We start from the raw sequence: 25,550 nt of genomic DNA, 5'->3' as shown, positions 1-25,550 counted from the left end.
GGATCATGCAATTGGCGAACGGGCTGCACACCTGATGCAATAAAATAGAAATGATGAATCTGCAGAGCCATTTGGAAAGTGAATGGCTGCTAGCCTGCTACTGCTAAGACAAAAACCCACTAAGAACACTGATTGTTCTATACTCCATCCATTTCAATAGTTTTATACTCTAAACATTATGAGCTTGCTTTCCTACGATGAATAAAGGTAAAACAAAAAACAAAAAACTGATCAGTAGCAATATCAACAGAACTTCTCCACAGTCAACACAATGTTAAGTCATTGTACCAGAGTAAGACTTACAGCAGGTAGAAAACAACTAATTTGAACGAGGGCATTAGCACACAAAAGCAAGTTTGCCACCTTCAGATTTCTAGTGTGCGCTTTCTCAACCAAGTCATGAGAGCAAAATTTACTTTGGGTAGAGAATATCATAGTGACCAGGGCGGTAGAGCAAAGTGATGTAAGGTTTCTCAGCGGCAGGAGTAGATGTCATCGCAGCATCACCCTCGGAAGCATTGGCCGAAGGGATGAAATCATGGTGATTCACGCTCAGATTGCCAGTATCACATGAGCTTCGGTCTAGGTACATAACACGGATAGGTACACCTAGTGCATCCGATAGGGCAATTATGTGCACATGATCACTTTCCTCACCCATAGGTTCCACAGAAGCCTTGCAGAACTGCAAACCAAAATTATAAATCAGGGTCATTTTTGCATCTGCATATTTATCAAAATGTTTACTAAAATAGGGTGCAGATTCAGTGCTGGAAATAACAGTGTGACTTCAACAATTATTTAAGACCAAGAAGTAGCTTATTTGCCCACATGGGCAGCAGCATAAAATCTTTCCCTATCATAACATTTGTTATAGAGTACAGACTTGCGATAAACTACACCATTGGGGAAAAAAGGTTTTGCTCAAAGAGTTGCTACATCATGATATCTAATCGTCTATATCTGGTCTTTAGGTAAGGGAAATCCCCTCTGGAAATAATGGCTACATCTGCTCCAGAACAGTTTAAGGCAACTATGAAAGAACATACTGTGATTGCTAATCACCAGGGAGCAACAAATAGGATTACAGATTAATGTTACTTGATGCACGTAAATGGCCATGAATATAATTTCTGTAGTCGATATACAACATGTGACAATGGAATATGGAGCTGACCTGAACCACAGTTGAATTTGTCAAGCCGGATATGAATGGTTCAAAGAAGTCAGACCTCCTTTGAATTTCACCAGAAGTGACAAACCTAAAGAACATGACAACTGAAGACAATGGTGTTAGATAGCAATACCAAGATAGTGTAGAACTACAGAGTTCAAACACCTGGATGTATACAAACCATAATCAGAAACTTGTGGATCCCTGGTTCTTTCTAGAAGCTCTTCAGGCCTAAAGATGTAGGAAAACAAATAGATTTACTAAAGATACACAAACATGATGATGGGTATTGTATTATATTTTGTGGAAGGTTCAAAGAAAAATGTGCCGTTGATATCAACAACTCAACACTTCTTCATTATGTATTTGGGACAAATACAACTCTATGATATTTACCCTATAGGAGTTTCATGTCCTTGCAGAACACTTTCCAGCATATCAATGAATATCTGAGCAAAATCAAAGAGCATAATTCAGTAAGGGGAAAAGATTACAAAAGCTATGAGGTGTAGGGCAAACAAAGACTCCCTCCAATCACAATATCAACAGTTTAGGACATCGATATAGTCTAGTAGGTGTAATGAAACTTTGACTATCAATTTCTGTAAAAATATATATTTCAAATAGTTAAGTTAGATATAATGAAATTACTTTTCATGATGAATCTAGTACCATGAATTTTATGTTAAAATACTATTTAAAATTTTCAACTTTTAACTATTGATGGTCAAAGCTAAAAGGTTTGACATAGGAAAAACCTAAAACAACATATATTGTGATCAGAGGGAATAAATTGATATTTTGTTTCCAAGAAAGTTATATTTCTTACAATTCCAGGTATATATTAGTCAGCAAGGTTCAACTCTGCAATTTTCAACTATTCTTATTTTAACTAAACTACACCAGCATACTTCCAGACAACTAAACACTAAAACATGAGTCACAGTCATCCAGCTGCATTCTACACTAGTACAGTAGAAAACTTTGTGTGACATACTTTGTCTCTAGCTGATAGCTTATGTCCTTAGGAAGACAGGCTGGTTAGTATTCCTGACTAAAATAAAACAAGTTGCAGTTTAGTTAGATTTCCACATAAAAATCAGCATATCCATGAGCCTCAAAGGATTTACAAGAAGCATGCACTACAATAACCCAAACCAGCCCTGTTCTACAGATACAGACATCAGACAGCTTATAAGCCAATTCCTACACAAATACCCAAAAATCATCTTGAAACGATCACGGCACATAAGTAGACAAACCCACAAACAGTAGACAATGTAGAGTAAATAAATTGGAAAACCACCCTAACAGAAAACATATGACTGAGGGAAATATGTTAAAATAACCGTTGAATAAACTTACCGCAAAGAAATCCTCAAAAGTGAACTCAATATATCCAAGAGACAGGAGCGTCTTCTTGCAATCCTCAATTTTTACCATGATGCGATCAGCCTCAGCTTTGTCTTGTGTCTCTAGGATGTGTTCCTGGCAGCAAATATAAGATAGAATCATCGCCATGATTATGAATGATAACACTTGTAAAAAAAGTACACTGCAGATACTACCAAGTAGGAAAACATAAAGCTTCGATAAAAGCAGTTTCCATCTCCACGTGTCCGTCTTAAAGCACCATATTGTTCGCCAAGCAACTACAGACAAAGTAGGACACTAATTGAACAAACTATACAATGGCATGTTACATATCCACATAAATTGCAGTAATTACATATTAGATTAGCCAGACACACAAGAACCTTAATTTTCTCTTGTAAAATGGGGCTGCCAGACTGAAACTCGGCTGCTAAAGAGGAGAGAGGTTCCTGCAACATTTACAAGATGCATAATAATTAGTATGGAAACCTCCATGATAATCAGAACATGTTAGCCATCAGAAGGGCGTCCTCAATGACAAATTTCAAATAACTAGCTAGATTGGGCTTAGAAATAAGAAAAAAAGAACACTGTAGTGGAGAGCTATTTGTGAGTGAGAGAGTTGTTTCTTGGAGATCATGCTAGACTAGCTATTTGGAAGTTGCTAGCTATTTGATCTCTCTCCCTGATAGCCAATAGAATTCTTCCTAGACTAGCTATTTGAGAACCATTGGGGACGCCCTAACAGCTCAGAAATGTTTCTCATCATTCAGGAAAGGTGCTTAACCAAAAACCATCATCACAAGATGCTTTTTTTACAACCAGAAACAAGGCACTGTTCAATTTTAATGAAATGGGACATGAGAACAGCAGTTTTCGGCCAGTTCAAACAGACTACCTACTAACTTGGCGCAGCCTAGAGATTACACCAACCAACAGGTCACCATAAACAGAGTAAGCAAAATACAACCCAACTATTCCTGGTATGGACTATGAAATTTTGAAGAAGCCCTGAAACTTCAGTACATCAGCAAGACAAGCTCAAATCAGAGATTATAACCAACAGGTCGACTTAAATAACAGATCAATCTCAATATACTATTTTATATGCTAAAAGAAACTTGTGGTGGGTTTTTGGGTAGATAACAAATACATCTACAGTACGTTGAGTATCCAGAATAAGCAGAGCAACTAAAATGTTCTTGAAATAAACCAAACAGTAGGCATACACAGGGGTAGGCAACAAAAGACTCCAAAATTATCCACCTCCTCCTACAGTAACTCTAGTTGATGCTTTCACTTTAGTGGGAACCCTGTGGTGTTTGACCAACAGCCTACGGGAGTACGGGACAAAATTTTCAATTCACTTGATCATACAAGAAAATGGTGAAACAAATTCTCTGTTGGGTAGTTCCTTATTAAGGAATATGGGAGTCTAAAGGGCAAGTAAATGCAAGGTTCTCACTCAAATCGCGCCGATCCACATGACACATGCTTACCAGCACAACGCGAACACCAAGTAATCAGCACTCAACTGCGGTAGGGTACTGTCCCCGCAATCTGATCCCACTAGAGCCGTAGAGACGGCCACGACTAGCATTTCCACTAGATCACTGCAACTCTGTATATATAACACTAAAGCGTGATGGAGACCCATCCCACTACACGGCGGGCTAACCAATAACCGATCGCGAACAAGTGAGGATGGTGGGGAACAGAGGGGCTCTCCCTCTCTCACCTTTTCCCCAACGCACGGCAGCTTGGGCCCCTCGGGGATGTCGGGGTCGGGGTCGCCGCAGCAGGCGCGGTAGTAGTCCCCGCCCATGGAGAGCTCCACCGACACGGGGTCGGAGCAGCCGCCGAGGCTGAGGCTCGGGCTAGGGTTAGGGTCCGGCCCCGCCCCCTCCTCCAGTCCTCCTCCTCCTTCCGCGGCGTGCGGCGCCTGGGGCACGTCGCCCATGGCCGCGTCCTCCCCGGGGGCCGGCGCCGCGGCAACCTCCGCAGCGGTGGTGGCGTCGGGGACCTCGCCGCCGTCCGCCGCCTTGCGCTTGCGGGCGCTCGCGTCGGCCGCCTCGCGCGCCAGCTTCGCGGGTTGGGGAGGGGTCCGGGTGGGCGTGGGGGTCGGGGTGGGGGCGTGGCGGCTTGGTTTCGGGTGGGGAAGCAGCAGCGGAACGGATAGCCTGCTTCTTCTGATCCTGCGGTGCGTCTCTTCCGAGATCTCGGCGCAGGTGCAAGCGGAACCGGAAATACGTCTGTGTCGTTTTGCGGATAAGCCCTTGTTGTTTACCGTTTACTTACGTATAACCCCTCTCCATTTCTCCAACTGGATATACTCACGTGAAACTGACATGTGGGGGTAGCTCAAGCACGGTCCCACCTGCCACACTGATAAAGCTGGCGGCGACTTTCCAATTGGCTATGGGCTACCCGAGAGTACCCACTGGCCGCTGCTACCCAAAGAGGCCAGCACCATTTCGACGTGTCACTGCTTGTGGATGACATGTGGGGTCCTCATGTGGCCTGGGACCCATTCTTTTATCTGCTGGTGTGGCCCGGTGTGTTAGCGGATAGCCTGTGGGATTTCTTTCTCCTCAAATCATACGCCACCACCGGCCGATCAGATCCAGGCGCCTCACCCGGCGGCTCCGGCGACGGGGAGTCGCCGGCGGCCATGTCACCGGCGGCAGCGTGGTGTGCGCAGCACCGCCTCCGGTTCCTCCTACCGTCCCTCTTCCTCGCGCCCGTCCTCTTCTTCCTCCTTTCGCCGCCGTCCTCTCCGCCCGTCTTCAGCCTCCCCGCCCCCGGGTACGCGCCTCGCCCCCTCGTGTACTCCCAGACCCCTCTAGAATGTTCTAGCACAATTCCTTAATCCCGCATTCGGTTTGTGGCAGAGAGCTGCCTCCTTCGGGCTCGCGGCTCATATGGGCGCAGCGGCGGCTCGTGGAGTGGCGCCCGTGCGGGTGGTGGCGGACGGCACCAGTGCAAGGTAAGGCCTCGCTGTTTGGGGGTGGAATTTGGATACTGGACCTGGACGCAATCATGATTGACGCCTGCCCCTCCGTGTGCAGCTCCGTCCAGGACGAACGGGTACATCCGAATAGACTGCTACGGCGGTCTCAACCAGCTGCGACGTGATGTACGTTAAGAGACCTCGGTTAGAGTTTCCTCCTTCCTGTAGGGATCAAATGATTTAACCGAAACATGTTCTGGTTGTCAGTATCGTAACAGAACTGCATGGAGTAGTGACTCTGTGAGACTGAGAGTGCTGAACTTTCAGTCTGAAGTTCTTGATGTTCCATAAAGCAATTCTACTTTGTTTTGTTCATAACTTCATATCTTGTGCTTCTGAGTTCTCGAGGGGGCACCAAATGATCCCACTGTGATGGTTCTGCAGCTATGTGACGGAATCGGGGTTGCACGTCTTCTGAACGCAACAATGGTTCTACCGAAGTTTGAGGTTGCCGCCTATTGGAATGAGTCTAGGTATGCTGATTGAAGTTCTGTAGTTCAGTTCTGTTTGAAATATGCTTGCGGTAGTTCTTATTGGACTGTTCTGTCAGTGGCTTTGCAGATGTTTTCGATGTTGATTACTTCATTGAGCAGACTAGAGGATATGTGGAAGTTGTGAAGGACTTGCCTGCAGCGATAGCATCCAAAGAGCCGTTCAAGGTTGACTGCAGTAAACGGAAAGGACATTTTGATTATGGTGAAAGTGTACTTCCAGCTCTCTTGGAGCATCAATACATCTCACTGACACCTGCCATGAATCAAAGAAGAGATAGGTACTACTCATTTATATATCTCGTTGATCCCTTGCATTTTCCGTCCATTTCCATAATACTATCGCTGTTACTCATGATTACTAGTAATTTGTTTCACAAGCTATGTTGGGTTTTGCATGACATCCATAGAATATGTTAGTCTATATTCATTGTATTAGTATGTTGGAAGGGGTGATAATAATTCAGTTAGTAATAAAATTTCGTACCACTACAAGCTTGACATCTTGGGTGCAGCATATTATAGTTTTATAAGCAGTTGATATACCTACCAAGCGGGGAGATAGTTTATGAAGTATATTAATTTTATCATTACTGGATTGTTGAGTGCTATATGTGAAAATACTACAGCTAAACCATGATGAACTATGAATCAGTATATTTATTTAATCTTTTATGCTTTGATGCTAACATCTGATGTGACCAAGTAGTTAGTAATTGCTGCTTTCCATGGATAAGGTCTGTTTATTGATTTCATTGTTTGATTGAAATATAACCTTCCTACTCTATTAGCGTAGCATATTTTTGTAAACCTTCAAAATCTGTTTGTTGGCTGGATTTCCTTGATTTCTCATGTTACTGTAAAAAGCTGTAGTGATCTGCATTTATTAGTTCTCTTTATCCCTTTGCAGTAAGCGAACCCGACCTTAGTTGGTTGGAGCGTACACACTATAGGCAATGATGCCTGTCTATATAGAGAATTTTTGGTATCATTATTTTGTTGGTTATATGACTTTTTGTATAACATCATCCACTTCATTTACCGAATCTTAGTTTCCTATTATCTTCTAAAGATTGGCATCTTCTGAAAAATCCTTTTTTGCACAACTGTAACGTCAAAGATGTAGGTTGAGTGAAATAAGATAGATAATAAGGTAACAAGTAGTTTAGTCCTTCCAGCTTATGTATGTACCTAAAAATTTGTGTGGTTAGCTATTCTACACTTCACGATTGTGGCAATGACAATGTATATCCTAGAAATTATTGTATTAACTCTTCTGTTCTTCATATTTCTATCAGCGGTTCTATTAGGCTCTTTGGTATGATAAATTTTTAAATGTAATGTTAGTTATTCATCTTGAGGCTAATTCTGCACCAAACTGATATATGTTTGTGTGTTTTCAGAAACCCCTCATATGCAAAAGCTTCATACTGTCAAGGATGCTACAGTGCTCTCAGGTTGAACAAGAAAGTGCATTCCAAAGCTGTTGAGCTTCTCCAAGCTATACCAAAACCCTTCTTATCCCTTCACCTGAGATTTGAACCAGATATGGTTGCCTACAGTCAGTGTGCATACGCTGGTCTTTCTTCCAAATCAATGGACTCCATTGAATCTGCGCGTGGGGAGGGTAGGAAAGTATTGACTGGTGATGCTGCCCACCTGTGGAGGAACCGTGGCAAGTGCCCTCTAACACCAAGTGAAACAGCATTTATCCTCCAAGCGCTAGACGTTCCTACAAATACAAACATTTATTTAGCTGCTGGTGATGGGCTAATGGAGCTTGAGGGTTTCACATCCGTTTACAAAAATATATACACTAAATCATCTCTCCTGGCTCATGAAGATTTTGAGAATATGCATGGCAACACAAAAGCTGCTCTTGACTACTATGTTTCAGTCAAAAGTGATGCCTACATTGCCACATTCTTTGGAAATATGGATAAGATGGTAACTGCAATGAGAACAATGCAAGGTCTCCAGAAGACACTGGTCTTGAGCAGGAGGGCTTTCGCAAATTACACTGCCACTGGACTAGCAGGAGAACAACTGGCTAAGGCTATGTGGGATGCTCATCTAGAGGAATATATCAGAGGCAGGGGATCGGCTCTGCCCGAGTACTGCTTTTGTGAGTTCAAATTGTAGCACTAGTGGGCTAGTGGCATGAGGTTTACCTAGACGGACACCTGTTTGTCTTAATGCAACTTATAGATCTCCGTGATTCTGTAAATATGAATGAGCTGTTACTGCAATGAGATAACTGGGCTTCAACTGGGTACAGCTTAGACAGAGATGTATTATGACCTGGCCTTCTGAGTGAGTCAGCTGCGCTGTAGTATCCAGACCAAGGGAACTGCTCTGGTCGGGATTCATTGGATGCCACATGCCAGGACTCAAGTCCATTGTTCATGGACTTGCCCGTCTAGTTGCTGCCCTGCCAGGCAACCAGGAAATCGAGGGTCTGGATTGCTGCCTGGCGGGCAACAAACCGAACAGACCCAACCTGCTTGTCGTGCTCATCATCATCACTGCCTTGTGGCATGTTCTGCTCATCTGCTGTACGCGCTGTCCCTAACACTGTTTTCGACAACTGGATTTTAGCCAACCTCTTTGATTTTAGCTAGGTTTGATGAAATTTCAGCACATGATTTGCACAAACTCATATGTGCCATAGCTGCAGCTAATCTAGTGATACGTGGCGATGGATTGTTTTTGTTACCCTCACGTTAGTGATGTACCAATTAAAAATTGTAGTTTGGAAGATATTAAAAAGATTGCCTTTCCATTACCTCTAGATTCGCCTTTAGTGGTGTGGAATGGCCAATACCATGTTAGTTTGATGTCCAGCAGCAAATTTTACCTTTCTTTTCCTGCAGAAGACAACTTTCATTGCAGACCATTTCCTTTTAGTCAAATTATCCTTGGTTACAGTTGCATTTTGAAGGGTACCCACATGAAGATACTAAATTAATGGGAAGTTAAGCCTTCCAGTTCTTTTTGTTTGGTATACCAAATTTATTTCTGCACAAATGACCTTCCGATCCTTGTTACATCTTGTATTCTTATGCAGAGCAGATAACTGGGTTGAGACAGTTGTCAGGTCCATGCCCAACTATCTGTTGAATAGGCTGAGTAGTCAACAAAATCATGCACTTGCTTGTCAACAAATTGTCGGCCAAAACTAGAGTACACTGCTTGAACGAACCGCTCGTGCTGATAGCCAAATTAATTATTCCTCTTCATTCACAACCGTACAAGTATACAACTAAATTAAATCAATACGTAGTGCAGGACAGAAGAAGAGCCAAACAAAACTGAAATTGTCCCCTGTAAGTAAGCTGTAACAGGATATTTTCGCAATTTGAAAGAGAAATTACTGCTTTCATGTTTTGAACGGGGAAAAATAATTTCACACCACCTAGTAATAATACTCATTTATTTTTGTTTTTTGGGAGATGGAAATACATTTGCATTTTTAAAAAGATGATAGCTAATATTTCTTTGTTTCTAGGGTCATTCTTGTGATTTTAATCTCTATTCAAAAACATGGTTATAAATAGTCCACTATAGTACTACTATAGCTTTTTAGATGGCGTGCTACTACAATATTTGCCAATTGTTCCACTGCTGTAGCTAAGGATTTTAACTCCTCTAAACACAGTTATTGAGCTTAGCCGTGAAATTCTGGCCCCGTTCGCTGGTCTGAAACTTGGCTGAAAACACTGTTCCGGCTGAATTGTTGTGAGAGAAAAATACTGTTCCAGCTGAAAAATAAAAGCCGAACAAGCCGAATATGGGGTAAGCCGAACATGGCCTCTATGTGTCGATGTTGTGTTCTTTACTTAATATAAATGATGGTAATGGACCGTCGAAAAAATATTGAGCTATTTTATTGTTGGATGTTTGATGAACAAGAATGTTGATTATATCCATTAGTATGTGTTTGGTTCTGAGACAGCAAGGATGGAGCCATCCCACCAAGGAATATTCGGCCATATTTGGGGTGTTGTTGTCCCTGTTATTTGTGTGTGTGGAACACACCCGTCCTATTTCTACAGTGCCATCCTCTGTCTTCGCGCCTTAGATTGCGAGTTAGAGCCCACAGGAGCGGTGGTAGACGTATTGATGGCGGGGGGGGGGGGGGGGGGGGGTAGGTGAGGGACACACTAGGTAGAGGCGGACTTGCCGAGCGAGGCAGGTGAGGGTCACGTTGGGTGAAGCTTGGTATGGGCGGCAGACACACCTGAGCGAAAGTGTGTGTGTGTGTGTGTGTGGGGTGTGGGGGGGGGGGGGGGGGGGGCTATGACGGACGGTGAGCATGGGGGATAGCAAGCGAAGATATTGTGTCGAGTGGAGGGAGTGACTGGTGGAACTTGGAGAGGTGAGGTCGGTAGAGCTCACAGGGGCAACACTGCCTGGGCTTAGGGTGCCAAACAAGAGGTGGGCCCTATGTGTGATAAAATGACTGACAAATGGGCCGTACAATTGAAAGGAAACGGTGGGGGGCGGGGGGGGGGGGGGGGGGGGGGGGGGGGGGGAGACATCATCCAATCTATCCCCTTTATTCTCTAACCAAATATAACAGAGATATCCTTGTCCCTGACCAAATACAAAACTAGATGTCCACATTCTAGAAAACTAACATGGATCTTTTCGATTCCACCTTGTCCCCAAACTAAATACTACAATCTTAAACATGTATTTGAGTATTTGTGTTCATGAAATTCCCTAGCTCCATTTATGTGTATAGTTTATTTTTTATTTTTCTATAAAAGTGCTAATTAAATAACTTCGTTATATATTTTTCTATATTTTTTCTATTTGAAGGACAGATTAGTCTACTGTTTAAAACCCTTTAACGGACTAGTATGTCACACGTCACATGGACTAGCAAATGTTTTTATTTTATTTTATTTTATTTGTGAGAAAAGAGCATTAGCTTGTCCACGCGCTTGTTGACGAGTATAGTGACGGGGACTTCGGGAAATATAGTGACTGGAAGAGTCTGCGGACATCTTTGGAAGAGACAACGACAAAGAAGTCGTGGTGCAGCTGTTAATCGACCAGCAAGATTAGAGGGATGTGCAGGTTCTCCCCATCACTGGTATGGGAGGTTTGGGGAAGACCACACTAGCTAAGATGGTGTACAATGACAGCAAAGTTCAGAACCACTTTGAATTGAAGATGTGGCACTGTGTGTCAGATAATTTTGAAGCCATTTCTATTGTGAGATCCATCATAGAACTGGCTACAAATAAAAGATGTGACTTACCTGACACCATAGAGCTGTTGAGAGGAAAGCTGCTAGAAGTTGTCGACCGGAAAAGGTTCCTACTAGTTCTTGACGATGTGTGGAATGAAGAGCAACAAAAATGGGAGGACGACCTGAAGCCACTATTATATTCATCTGTTGGTAGACCAGGAAGCGTAATAGTTGTTACAAGTTGAAGCCGACAAGTTGCCTCCATAATGGGCACCCTTCCACCCCATGAACTAGCATGCTTGAGTGAAGATGATTCATGGGAACTGTTCTCAAAGAAAGCGTTTAGCAAAGGAGTTCAAAAGCAAGCAGAGTTGATAACGATTGGTAAAATTATTGTTAACAAGTGCAAGGGACTACCTCTTGCTTTGAAGACAATGGGTGGCTTGATGAGTTCCAAACATCAAATCAAGGAATGGGAGGCCATCTCAGAGGATGATAGGGTTGGCAAAGATGAAGTATTGTCCATTTTAAAATTGAGCTACATGCACTTGTCATCTGAAATGAAGCAATGCTTTGCCTTCTGTGCAGTATTCCCTAAGGACTATGAGATGGATAAGGATAAGTTAATCCAACTATGGATAGCAAACAGTTTTATTCATGCAGATGGAACTACAGATTTGGTACAGAAAGGTGAATTTGTTTTCAACAAGTTGGTGTGGAGGTCATTTATTCAAGATGTGAATGTCAAGACATCTGATAGATTTTCTTGGTTTGCATACAAGAAAATTGGATGTAAAATGCATGACTTAGCACAAGAAACGACAGATGAGTGTGCTGTTGAAGCAGAGTTGATTTCGCAGAAAACGTTGATAAACAATGTACGTCACATCCAGTTGTCATGGTCTAAATCAAAACAACAAATCACCAGATTGATGGAAAACTCATCTCCTATCCGCACTTTATTAACTCAGTCAGTACACCTGTCTTTTAGTGAATCAGATTTCAAGGCACTTGAGAAGTTAAAACTAACATCATTAAGAGCACTATGTTGGGGAAACCCATCTGTAATCCATACAAAGCTCATAAATACAACACATTTAAGACATCTTGATCTTTCTTGGTCAGATATTGTTAGACTGCCAACTTCAGTTTGTATGTTGTATAATTTGCGATCATTGATTCTCAATCATTGTGACAAACTAGAGATTTTACCGGAAAGCATGCAAAATATGAGAAAGCTCACCCACATTTATCTAATAGGATGTGATAGTTTGAAGCAGATGCCTCCAAAACTTAGTCTGCTACACAACCTCTGGACACTTACAAAATTTATTGTGGACTCTGGAGATGACTTTGGTATTGAGGAGCTCAAAGACCTGAGACAGCTTGGAAACAGATTGGAACTGTTCAATTTAAGTAAGGTAAAGAGTGGGGCAAAGGCCAATCTCCATGAGGAAAAGAATCTAACTGAACTGTTTTTGTTTTGGGGCCCTAACAGAAAATACAATCCATTGGGCGATAAGGTCATCAGTAATAATGAGGAAGAAGTGCTAGAATCTCTTGCACCTCATGTTGAGCTCAAAACATTGGGGCTACATGGGTATAATGGCCTATCCATCTCACAATGGATGAGAGACCCACAAATGTTCCAGTGTTTAAGAGAACTATATATTTCCAACTGCCCAAGATGTAAGGATCTGCCATTAGTGTGGTTGTTGTGCTCTCTTGAGAAATTGTGTTTACGCCACATGGATAAGTTGTCCGCATTATGTAAGAACATTGGCACGGTAGCTACAGGGTATAATACCTCTCTAGCAATTTTTCCAAAGTTAAAGTCGATGGAGTTGGATACATTGTCAGAGTGGGAGATATGAGCAGAAAACAGTGCAGGAGAGCCTAATAGCTTGGTGGTGTTTCCCCAGCTGGAAGAGCTGTGCATCATCGACTGCAACAAAATTGCAACTCTTCCGGAAAGCCCTGCTCTCACTTCTCTGTATTATCAGGGTGTGTCTGTAGAAGGTCTTGTTCCTATAAGCATGGCTTTGGGATCTTGTCCATCTCTTGTCCAATTGGACATTGGGATGCTGGTAGACATGGTGATGCCTGTAAAGGATCATGTAAACCAAAGCCAAAGACCTCCACTAGACTCCCTGAGAAGTTTAGGTGTACTCAATGCCAGTGGCTTCATATCAGTGTTCAACTCATCCAAATTGCAGCTTGGGCTTGGGGATTGCTTGGCCTTCGTGGAACGATTGGAAATCTGGTTCTGCCACAATATTTTGCACTGGCCAGTGGAGGAGTTCGGATGCTTGGTTGGCCTTCGATCTCTGGTTATTAGTTTTTGCAGCAAACTAGAAGGGAAGGGCTCATCATCCGAGGAAATCCTTCCTCTGCCCCAGTTGAAAAGGTTACACATATTAGACTGTTATCGTTTGCTGGAGATTCCGAAGCTGCCCGCTTCACTTGGGGAATTGAATATTAGTCAGTGCAGAAGTTTGGTGGCGCTGCCTTCAAACCATGGAGATCTGCCAAAATTGAGGAATCTCTGGCCATGGGGCTGCGATGAACTGAAAGCGCTGCCTGATTGGATGGATGGCCTCACTTCTCTTGAGCTATTGACGATCGGTTTTTGTCCTGGGATCGATACATTTCCGCAGGGCCTCCTCTAGTGGCTTCCAGGCCTCAGGTATCTGGAGTAAGGGATGGCAACGGGTATATACCCGTCGGGTATCGCCGGAACGTTCTCTTCCCCGCTACGGAGAATTCATCCCGTCCCCATCCCCATTAACTGTCTCGGGTATAGATTCTTGCCCATCCCCGTACCCGTCGGGTATCGGTCGGGTAACAGATACCCGACGGGTACTGCATACCCGATAAACAATGACACTTGGGGTCGCAGCTTTGCAATCGGAGACGTTTCTTCTTCACCCGGGTATAAGTGTCGGAGTCTCGGAGATGCCGAGGAGAAGGAGCGAGGTTGCGAGGAGGACGAGCAAAGGTGGCGGAGAGACCGAACTGAGGAAGCGAGGGGCACAAGCGCTCGTGAGACAGACGTGCTTGTGCTGCTGGCGGAGATGGTGAGGAAAAATTGAACGAGGGTTCCTAGAACACACAAATTATATATATGACTGTTCAGATTTGGACCAAAATATCTATGTTGAGCTTCTTTGGGCCTAATACTCGCATGATAGCTCAAATAGTCGGGTTCCCCAACGGGTAACGGGGACGGGTAAACAGGGAACGTTCCTGTACCCGCTATACCCGTCGGGTATGGATTCTTGCCCATTTAGATGCCCGCGGGTAAAGATATGATTCCATCCCCGTCCCCTAATGGATCAAATACCCGTCGGGTATCGGGTATCGGGTCCCCGTTGCCATCCTTAATCTGGAGATAAAGGCCTGCCCCGACCTGCAGAGACGTTGCAGGGAAGGTGGGGAGTACTTCGACTTTGTCTCTCCAGTTCCAGAGAAATACATTGCCGTAGAAACAGAGGCCCAAATGAAGAAGTCCATGAAGAGGTTCCTCCCCTTGTGTGGTGGTGACTCTCAGAGTAATTGAGGTGCGTGTGCTCCTGCATCTATCACCTCCACCTATCTTTCATATTCCAACTCCGTCCTTCCTAAGCCAGAGATCACTAAAGTTTTGGTTGTTCTTACTGCAACTTTAAAAGCAAATTGTAATGTAAATATTTCTTGTATTGGTGGTTCTTGTTGTTTGGTACACCATATTCTGCATAAATGATTATACATTGATTTAGCTAAATCAACCACTTTTTCCCCAACACCATTTCGGCTTATTATCCTCAGCGGATAGCAAAGGGTCACCTAGTTTCCAAGCCTTGTAAGCTGATATTGGTATCTTCTGCCTTTCAAAAAAAAAAAAGATATTGGTATCTTCTGAAAGTAGGATTCCATCTTCTACTGGCCATTTCAGCCAGAGCTATTTTTACTAATAGCTAATCTCATATAATGCAGGGAATTGCTCCTTAAGTTAAGTGGATTCAATCCACAGCATGTGCCAGATCAGAAGTCTGTTACCTTACCATTGCCAACAAGCATAATCCACCCTTTCAAATACATGTCCTTAACTTTGAGGCCATCGTTCCACACGGGCGAATTGGAGATTTGTGTCTCAACTGAACTACACAAGAATTCTTAACATAATTTTTGCCGGAGGATTGACGGAGGTTCTTGTGATAGAGTTAGGCTTGGTTTTTGCTGCGGTGGGGTCGTTCAACATCGACAGTATCAGTTCTCTACCATCTATAAAGCTTATATGGATTTAAAATCTGTTGTAATTTGTGGTTTGTTGCTTATTTTCTCTCTTTCTATGTTTCTTGAACCAGCCTGTACTTGAACTCTGTTTCTTGCTTGTCTTTTTTAATAAATACTGTAGGGGCTGAGGCCCCTCCAGATTCTTCAAAAAAGAAAAAAAAAACGGTAAGTATCGGGTGTCTCCCAATGGCAATTGCCTCTGTAGTCTGCACCAAGTAAGGCATCATCTTTACCAACAAATCTCTTGGCAAAACACAGCATGCAGTTTGTTCAGGGAAGGGTTTGATTCGCTTGTCCTTCTCTTCTGACCACCTGCCTGTCTCATCCGGCAATGTAGCTCCTGGTGAGCTTTCAAGTACTGACTAGAGAGAGACTCACGGATGGCATCATCTGTACAGATTACAGAACTACAGATAAATGCCTTGTGCCTATGCTGTATATGCGCTTGTTTGTTTAATCTGATTCTACTGCTGGATGGAATGGATAGGATGGAAGAGCTTTACACTCTTTGTTATGTATATCTTGATCTTGATCTTGACAAGGGAGTTGTTTGGTACCCAAGTTTTGGTTTTCTAGAAGGAGAATCAGGTCCCAGCAAGCAACTACGTCAAATTGATTCCAAGTCAATGAGATTAATCCCAACAACAGGTCAAGAAACATCCACACTAGTAAAGTGAGTGTTCAACAATCACCCATGTGCTGAGACTGTGAAACCATTAATCAAGACTGCCAGTTGCATAACTCATAGTCATCGTTACTCCATGCTCTTGTAAGTTGAGTAATCTGAGGGGTTAGTGGTTGTCTCCCATTTTTTTTATATATAATTAGCAGCTTCTCCCTTCCTAGTTGCGTCCGTGATTCAGTATAGGTTTCACGAATTTTTTACCAATGATCAGTCCAACTTCATCATTAGTTTATACGGACACAATGATGTGGCTCCATTAGGACAATATTTGAATGCATTGAGCCCAGATGCAGCTACCCTACTCATCATGTGACGACACTCGGTTTCTGCCGTTAAGTCAACAAATAAGAGTTGAGATTGAGCCACGTCACCTCAGAACTCCATGCGCTCACAAAATATTGTTCAGTGGTCAAAATTCAACACGCAACAAACAAAAATGAAAGTCCTGTTGGTTCATATGCTCAAAAAATATTATTCAGTGGTGACAAATAAAAATGAGAGTCGAATACATTAGAGTGATGGAAGATTTAGTTGAGAGTTGAGCATGTGAGCTTTGTATTAACCACGCCAATGTCAGGTTTGGATGACCACTGACTTCTTTTAACCAGAAAAAGGTTATTCAGTGAGACACAGAAGTAATAGGTAGTTAGGCCATACCATTCGTTCCTTTTTTAGGGGAGCAGCACTAAAACCATTTGAGGCACTTGTATTTGTTACGGATATCAAGAAAGTTTTGTCATTAATAAATATTTTTCTTTATAAAAAATAGTGTTTAATATTTGCCTTGTACAAAAAGGGTCTGTACTTAAATATTTTGACCATAGGTGTGAACAGAAAGGACTACAAAGCAATGGCTTGACCTCAAGCCGTGCTGAAGCTTCCTTGTAGTTCTGCTAAGTGCTAACTTACAACAAAGCTTGCACGGTGGCCTAGTATCAAACCTTATCTTTGCTTCAACCCATAGGAGATTAACACAAACAAGGAAATGAGGTGATTATATATGAAGCGAAAATTAGACAAGTATCATTCTGAAGGAAATCAAGAGGTCATCGTGGGCAAGTAAGCTATGGCCCTTGGCTGCCGGTGTGTGTACGTATATATATGAATAAATAATTCACAGTATATATTTTGAGTACAAGGGGCCGTTTGGCGGGGCTCTCCGAGCGGCTCCGGCTCCGGCTCCTGCCGAAGCCCTGCCAAACACCGATGAGTAAACCAGCTCCGCTGCCGAAGCCGCAAGGGAGCCGGAGCATTTCTTGTGCTGCGTGGACGGAGCCTCAAAACCGAGCTTCTCCTGGCTCCTCGCCCATCCGCGAGTGAAAAGACATGGAGGCCACGGTAGTAAAATAATAAATGAGGGTATTATAGACATTTGTCATCTTTCATCCATTCCGGGAAAATAGGAGGAGCTGTTTAGCCAAACGTTTTTCAGAACGGCTTCAGCTCCTCCAGAGGAGCCAAAGCTGGAGCCATTTTCAGAGGAGCCAGAGCCTTGCCAAACAGGTCCTAATTGTCACCGGCTTTATTACAGGATTGCAATCAAAATGGGGTTCCAGATAAACCCATGAAGATCATGTAGGATCAGGCGTTCCAGATGGCGCCAATTAATCCTGTCACCGTGGGACGTCTAGATACATTGCATATTATCAGCACAAACCGACTACACGTATTTATAGACGTCGGTACAGTATGGGTATGCTCGAGCTCGATCCGTAACACAATTCAATGTGCTTCCTCATCCTGCACGTTTTCAGATGGGACAGGGTTTACCCTTTTTTCCTCCAAGAGAAACATATCATGTGCTACCGTGCAACTACCATCAATAAACAGTGGGTGGTCCGAATGGCCAGAAAAATCTGGCAACATGTGCACTTCATTTACCCATGTATGATTTTTCCAGCAACCTGTTCCATGCATGGGCTAGTAATTTTTAAGATAGATAAGGGCTAGTAATTTATATGGTAAATTATGTGCCTACTGGTAATCAAAATTGTTATTGTGTGCCCTCTCTTTTTTCAGATAATGAAAAATTTTCGGCTTCAGTCTTTTTATAGGAAGAAGAAGCATCAATCCAAATTTATTACAGTAACACACCCATAATTAAAACTTATTATAGGTTCAGAACTAAAGTTCAAGATGGTAAATGAAGGACCATCCATGCGATGCGAAAAAACTCCATGGCTCTCGATTCTAGTAGCTTGCAAGCGTCAAGAATCCGTTCCTTGCCGTCATCCGAGCGCTATAGTAGAGCCCAAAATCGTAACCATTGTGTCCCCCTGGAAAAGAACCTACAAAAAAGTTTTTTGGTGACCTTTATAAAAGAACCCACATCGTTCCTTGTGATCCATATTACCCAGCCCCAGTCAATAAAAGATTATTATGTTTGGAACCTCCTAGCTTTAACCAACTATTGAAAAGATGGTTCGTGTTCCTTGACGGATTAATGCCAAACAAAACAAACACAACACGCCAAAGGAAACTGACATAATGGCAATCAAAAAACAAGTGTTGGATGGTTTCAGGTTTGCTACAAAAACAAGACTTGCTACCATTTCAATTCCTTTTAGCAAGATTGTTTTTTTGTCAATATCACCCCTTCTTTAAGAACCAAAGGAAAATCTTATACTTTTCATATAGGCATAGTCATGTGGCCGGGCAGGGGCGGTGACCGAGTGATAGGCGTTGCTGCGCGACTGGACGATTGTGGCCATGGTGAACGGAGCGCAACCACACAATGGGAGCGCCCGAGCGGAGGCATGCGATCGGGTGGGGTGGCTTCTAAGGCGAAACCAAGGGAGCTGACATCCATGGCAAAGACTGCGGAAGGGGCTAGTTCTCCCTAGGAAAGAACAAAGGAGGAAGTAGGAAAGGTAACATCCGAGCCCACCTAACGGTCGTTAGAGCATATCCAAGAGACCGTCTATATGGCACTTTATCACAAAAATTAGAAAACAAGCTAAATAAAATAAGGCCCAATAGACTCTCTAAACCATTCTTCATCTTTTCGGATCTCCAAAACCACCCTATCTTCTCGCTCTCCACTAATGGATGGGCTATGTGCTAGTTTTATCACATGATAGTTTTATCATGATTTTTTCATATAAGGAAAAAAATTTAAACCATCGAAGTTTAGAGAACAAAAGTTAGAGTCTATTGAAGACAGTTAGAGATATGTAAAGAGAATATTCAGCACTGATGGCTCTCTAAATAGAGTAACATAAAATAAGTTAGAGAGTCTATTGAAGACAGTTGGAGATATGTAAAGAGAATATTCAGCACTGATGGCTCTCTAAATAGAGTAACATAAAATAACGTTTAAAGAGACTCTTGAAGTTGCTCTTAACTGATCAAAATCAACTAATCAAGCATACCTCCTTACACAATGAAAACAAGGATAGCTCCATCGTCTCAACTAAACAAACATGTAGGGTTACTCCATCCAAGAAAATTAGGACAAAACCATCCCATCCTATCGCGTCCTCAAAGCAAGCGCAACCATACTTTATTTTAAGAAAATAACTACGACTAAGTAGCCCCAGGTCGGAGACTTGGACTAATAGCAATTAGGCGTATTACTTTATGTATAGTAGCAAATATGTCCATGCGTTGCAATGGGAGAAAAAAGACTATCAAACATCCATGGAAAACAACAGGAGTGGTACTTTATCTATTGATATTTTACCTTTTCTATAAAATTAAAAGTGAAAGTGCAATCAAGCCCTAATTGTGGGTTTTGGTGACAATGACCACACAATTAGAGGACTAATGAGATTTATCGAGATGACAAGCAGGGAGTTTATGATTAAGGATGTTATACGAAATGGAGGAGCCCCCAATCATAAATGTTGACGGCTTCAAACTCAAAGGAGGTTTAAATTCTTTTATATTTTGAATTTGAGTATAGGAATGCCGTACTATAAAGGGGGACATAATAAACATACTAAAATGTGCAACCAAGTGCTCAATCTTATACACAAACATCCTCAGTTGCTCAGCCAAGACAGCTGGCTCAACCTCTTTCTATTCTTTGCTGTCTAGCTTGGTGTGACAGCGCCGCACCTGAAGCATGGCTATGCCGTATCGCGACACTACCGTAGATAAGCCGCGGCACTGCCGTAACTTATCTGACCGTTGGGACCTGAGAGGTATTTATACATCTTCTCTTCCCCCCCACAACGGTCTTCTTCTTCCTCTAACCGTTTAGTTCGACCAACACAACCCTTAGCTTATTCTCTCTCTTCTCCATTGGTGACCTTAAGCTCCCAAGCATTCCTTTGTGATTTTCCCATCAATCCTTGAGAGAAAAGGCTCCAAAACTCGATTAGAGATTAGATCATTTGATTCTCAAAATCGAAGAGCACTTGGTTCATGTTTTAGCCGGTGGATTGTGTTTGTTACTCTTGGAGCTTGCTCCTAGCTGGCTAGAGCATCGCCCGTGGAGCTTGCCAACTTGTGTGGCAGCCCCGAGAGGTTTGTAACCATCTCTTGAAGCTAGTAAACTCACCCATCATCTCAAGAGTTAACTCTCTTGACTTGAGAACGAGGAAGGGTTGCAAAGCCCTAAGCCTTAGTGGCTAACCTCAACAACATGGACTTAGGAAAGCCTTGGTGGCGAGCTGAACCATGGGATAAATCATTGTATCACCGTGTGCTTGCTCTACATTCTTGTGATTCATATTGTTGTTAAGGTGATTTCTAGGGTTTGAGGTCGATCTACTTGTATACACTTGTGCTACTACTTCTAGCTGTAGATCTGTGGACTACATACCTGCAGGAACCTCCGTAATTTCTCCGATCTAAGTTTCCATACACAGATTTTGAATTGTGCCTTGAAGTTATTTGTAGGTGCGGTAGTGTCGATGTTCTGGCCTGGTAGTGCCACAGGGCGATAGTGCCATGGGCTCAAAGCAGTAGTATCGCGGATGAAATTTGACATTTGGTTAAGTTTTGTTTTAACAGGCCTTTTCACCCCCTATAGGCTAAACAAAGATCCTACAAAAAGCTATAATTTATTTATGATGATCATGGCATCCATAATATAAGCTAATGTGATCTTCAATAAAACAATGTCCTATTAAGTCCATATAAAATTGAAAATACAATCTTGATAATTTTCTCGTTACAAAGCACATAGATATTTTAAGATTTATACATTGATAGTCAAATATCGAGTTCTATGACCTCATTTTTGAACTCGTAATCAAGAATTGCTCTATCCACTTATTGTCGGGTATCGATATTAGGGATACCCGGAGGAAGAAAGTTAACGGCCACGAATGTTAATTCGTTCGGATCCTCCAAAATATATTCAAGGTCTCGCTCGACCCTGAGGGCGCGGGCTCTGTGTTGCCCGACCCCGAGGGCGCAAGCCTTGTCTCGCTAGACCCCTCGGGCGTGGACTCTGTCTTGCCAAACCCTTTGGGCGTGGGCTTCGTCTCGCCTGACCCCGAGAGCACGGGCTCCGTCTCTCTAGACCCCTTGGGCACTGGCTCTTTCTCACCAGAACCCTCGAGCTCAAGTTCCGTCTTGCCCAACGGGGATCCATACCGCCTTCAACCACTATGGGTCTAAGAGTACGACCCCAGGGTGAAACTTCTGACACCGGGAGAGAAGCGGGCACGTCTCGACATGACCCATGGCCACGATGGACCATACCTAGGGGCTCACGTCTCCAACAGTGTCGGGCGTGCCGGCGCTGTGCTGCCTAATCCCCATACAGTTTCTGATAGGAGTACCTGTTGACCACGCCACCCGTTAGAATGGAGTGGAGCGCCACGACCGTCTGATGACACCTGCGTATAGCGCTAGTGACAAATAGGGCCACGACATGGAAGTCATCCCCATCATCATCTACAGGACCGGCGGGACCCGCATAAAGGAGATGAAGGATGTCGCGACCCTAGAGGGCTAGAGGCCTTCTTCTCCCTCGCTTTTCTCCTTTTCTCTCTCTTTCTCTCTCTGTAACATGCGCCTTCCCCTTCACCTATAAAAGGGGAAGCAGGACCCCCCATGAGAGGTAGGAGCACACGGCTGAACAAGCTCAACAAGACTCAACTCCATTCGATTTTTTCACCAGAGACTTGGGACCTTCTTCCTTTCTCGCCCGTTTATAACCCCTACTACAAACTAGTACCGGTAACACGAGCAGCAGCAGACTAGACGTAGGGACATTTCACCCGAACCAGTATAAATCCTTGTGTCCTCCGAGCACACCATCTGGACCAGATGCGTAAACTAGAGATTTACTCGCCAGTGATCCGAAACACCGACACTTATGATTATGATGGGTGGCATCTCTAAGTTTTTTACATGCAACCTTGGTCGGAGATTGCATTGGTAAATATATATAGTTTGGAGACAAATTTATTTGGACCAGATCGAACAATAAACTGGTCAATATTTCAGTTTAAAGTTTGATTAGTTAGACCAAATTTTAATTGGTTGTAATAAGATAACTTTTTCTAATCAAAATAGCATTAACATCTTGGTAGTGGAAATCTCTTCTTAAAGAGGGTCAAGAGTTTAAAAGATCCACACTCTATTTTCCATGTGCTAGTTCTCATTTTAGAGATGTATTAATTAGACTGAATTAGACAATAAACTGCTACAACATGATGGCGAAAAACTTTGTTTCTTAGAAAAAAGCTAATAGTGGAAAGTCCCATAATATTATATTTATTTATTATTTATTTTTGAGTTTATGGAAAAATAAAAACAACAGGATCTATTATTTATTTTTGAGTTTATGAAAAAATAAAAACAACAGGAGCCGAAGGAATTAGGAAAGGACAAAAAAATGACAGGGAGAAATAGGGAAAAAATGAAAAAGACAATGCGATCTAAAACAGAGAAAAAATAGAAACGGAACAATAGAAAAAATGGAAAAGAAAAAATAAATGGGGAAAAAGAAAATAAAAAAGGCAAACGGAACCACAGGCATAAAGGAAGAAAAGCACGAGAAGAGAAACAAACAGAATCGGACTCTAGTACTCTGAAGATGTAAGAAACAGAGGTAGCGTATTCGTATGTTGCTTCGAGATAGCTGACAATTTATACTAAAAATATACGAATCGCACGATAAGATAATAATACTGTAAAAATTAAATATCAATATTAAAGTAACAGTTAATCTAAAAAATAAAGTTTGTGAAATTAACAGTCACAGAGAGTGTGGCGTAATATGCTTACAAACTCTACTTTATAGACCTTTCCGTGATGCGTCTAAGATAATATTTTATATCGGTCGAAAGAAATCTCTGATATCTATTTCTTTCGTGCGCTAATAAATCCACGAATAAGTTTCACCGCATCTCCATACCATCATGTACACATGCTCAAGTATATATGTCAATATTAGTGCGTGTCGCATGGGTAATACTGTGTCTCTTCAAAAATCTTCCACAAAAATTAAAAACAAAGTGTTATACTCACTGTATAAATATGTGTGGCTATTGGTCTATTCCACGTAGATATATACTGTAGAATAAGATATCCACTTAAGTGTCTGTGGCAAGATTCACGATCAGCGATATATAGAAATAGTTAAATCATAGGTATTATAATTGCAAGCCATAGTGACTCTGAGTTAGTTATCCATCTATGTCCTCTACAATGTTTCCTTTCCATCTAAATTTTTATTTGAAGACATCCTCATTCTATCTAGGAATATGTACATTCACTACGTCCGTGTACTGTAAGGTAAATCCAAGAGTGTACCTGGCTCCTCCAATATAAAATCTATCTATTTCCGCAATCAACCTCGCTATTTGTTCATAGAGGAATGAATCAATAAGCATTTCTAAAATATAAAATATATACAAATAGCTGTGTTAGAAAATACCCATAATTTTATTGAGGTCAGCACATCTAAACATCTCGCCCAAAGAGTCTAACACCTAGACCTTACATTTTTTCAACGTTTATAAGAGCAAGGTACCAATGTGTATTTGTAACATTTATTGGAAGAAACACCTATCAAATCAAACAATAAACATTTTGCCAGGCATAAAAATTGATAATGAAAGACCAATAGATTGTTTAAAAAATGCTACCGTGTCATGCTTCAAGTAAGCTAGCACCCTTTGAACTAAACTAGGACGCTATGAAGTGCCACGGTTAGGGTAATTGGCTTCAATGGTGTCGGTACATAAAGTGATCAACTAGTGAATATTTATAGTTTTACCGTACGTTGTGATCGGAGGTGGCCTAGCACACAATAACACAAGGTTTATACTAGTTCAGGCAATGTGCCCTATGTTCAGTTTGAGTCGGTCGGTGACTTTGTTTCTGAGCCCAGGTGCTCGAAGTCTGCAGTGGGGTTACAAATGAGAAGGAGAAAGATGGGGTGTATGAGAGGTCCGGTCGGCTCCGGTCAGAAGGGCCAAGAGCGATAGGAGCTCCGCTATGAGCTAAGTGTTCAAGCGTGTGCTTGAGACCCGAACCTAGCGGTTTTGTGGTTGTGAGCTAGTGAACTTGATCGATCTAATAAATCTGAATGGACTGAGCTTGAACACTTAGCTCATAGCGGAGCTCCTATCGCTCTCGGCCCTTCCGACTGGAGCCGACCGGACCTCTCATACACCCCCCCATCTTTCTCCTTCTCGTTTGTAACCCCACTGCAGACTTCGAGCACCTAGACTCAGAAATAAAGTCACCGACTGACTCAAACTAGACATAGAGCACGTTGCCTGAACCAGTATAAATCATGTGTCATTGAGTGCTAGGCCACCTCCGATCACAACGTACGGCAAAACTACAAATATTCACTAGTTGGTCACTTTCTGTACTGACAGTTGGCGCCGTCCGTGGGGAAGACGTTGTACGTTCAACACTTTTTGGTCATTGGATGGCCCACTTTTCCACCACCCTCGCCGTGGTGGGCTCGGGCGATACGATTAGCTTTGGCTCGCTGGAGTTTCCCGCACTCTCACCTGTTGGGATGTGGGTTCCACCCTTCTTCGAGCCATCCCAAGCCTTCCTCTTCAGAAGCCTGGACTTCATCGTCGACCGGCTCGGCGTACTACACCTTTGTGAGGGGGCTCACGTCCAGGTACCCATCGGAGGGGCCCCCTCCATCGATTCCAGGACGCGTGACTTTGACTACGCGGCATCTACGCTTCATTTTGAGCAAACTCTCTGCTCAAACCCCACTATAAGTAATATGCGTACTGTTATTTACTCTTTATTTACTCTCCCACTGATCATCCGGAAGGACCGTATCACCCATGCTACAAACACTGTACGATCGGTTCCCCTACGGCCTCGCATCCTCCGGGATGCGTACGCTCGGGGGCATCCCGGGAGCATAGGCATACCCACTTGGGTAGATTGATCTGCCTGCC

At 42.8% G+C, this 25,550-nt stretch overlaps 2 protein-coding genes and 1 pseudogene across 2 annotated transcripts; 2 read left to right on the top strand and 1 right to left on the bottom strand.

Moving 5' to 3' along the window:
* Positions 1 to 233: 233 nt before the first annotated feature.
* LOC136476914 (OVARIAN TUMOR DOMAIN-containing deubiquitinating enzyme 1-like) lies at positions 234 to 4,650 on the bottom strand. Its single transcript, XM_066474897.1, has 8 exons — positions 4,287 to 4,650; positions 2,932 to 2,997; positions 2,743 to 2,826; positions 2,540 to 2,662; positions 1,571 to 1,623; positions 1,356 to 1,405; positions 1,178 to 1,278; positions 234 to 685 (listed from the first exon to the last, which is right to left on the bottom strand). Exons 1-8 carry the CDS (start codon positions 4,506 to 4,508, stop codon positions 413 to 415), a joined length of 972 nt encoding a protein of 323 aa, XP_066330994.1. The 5' UTR covers positions 4,509 to 4,650; the 3' UTR covers positions 234 to 412.
* A 76-nt stretch (positions 4,651 to 4,726) lies between these two features.
* LOC136476912 (O-fucosyltransferase 13-like) lies at positions 4,727 to 8,834 on the top strand. Its single transcript, XM_066474896.1, has 6 exons — positions 4,727 to 5,353; positions 5,440 to 5,534; positions 5,617 to 5,684; positions 5,943 to 6,031; positions 6,109 to 6,330; positions 7,453 to 8,834. The coding sequence occupies exons 1-6, from the start codon at positions 5,049 to 5,051 to the stop codon at positions 8,189 to 8,191; spliced, it is 1,518 nt and encodes a 505-aa protein (XP_066330993.1). The 5' UTR covers positions 4,727 to 5,048; the 3' UTR covers positions 8,192 to 8,834.
* Positions 8,835 to 11,041: 2,207 nt separating this feature from the next.
* On the top strand, positions 11,042 to 15,506 carry LOC136469553 (disease resistance protein RGA2-like; annotated as a pseudogene).
* The last annotated feature ends 10,044 nt before the right edge of the window (positions 15,507 to 25,550 follow it).

Source organism: Miscanthus floridulus, chromosome 8 (genome assembly GCF_019320115.1).
Source record: "Miscanthus floridulus cultivar M001 chromosome 8, ASM1932011v1, whole genome shotgun sequence".
NCBI lineage: Eukaryota > Viridiplantae > Streptophyta > Magnoliopsida > Poales > Poaceae > Miscanthus > Miscanthus floridulus.
This window is presented reverse-complemented; position numbering and strand designations above follow the sequence as displayed.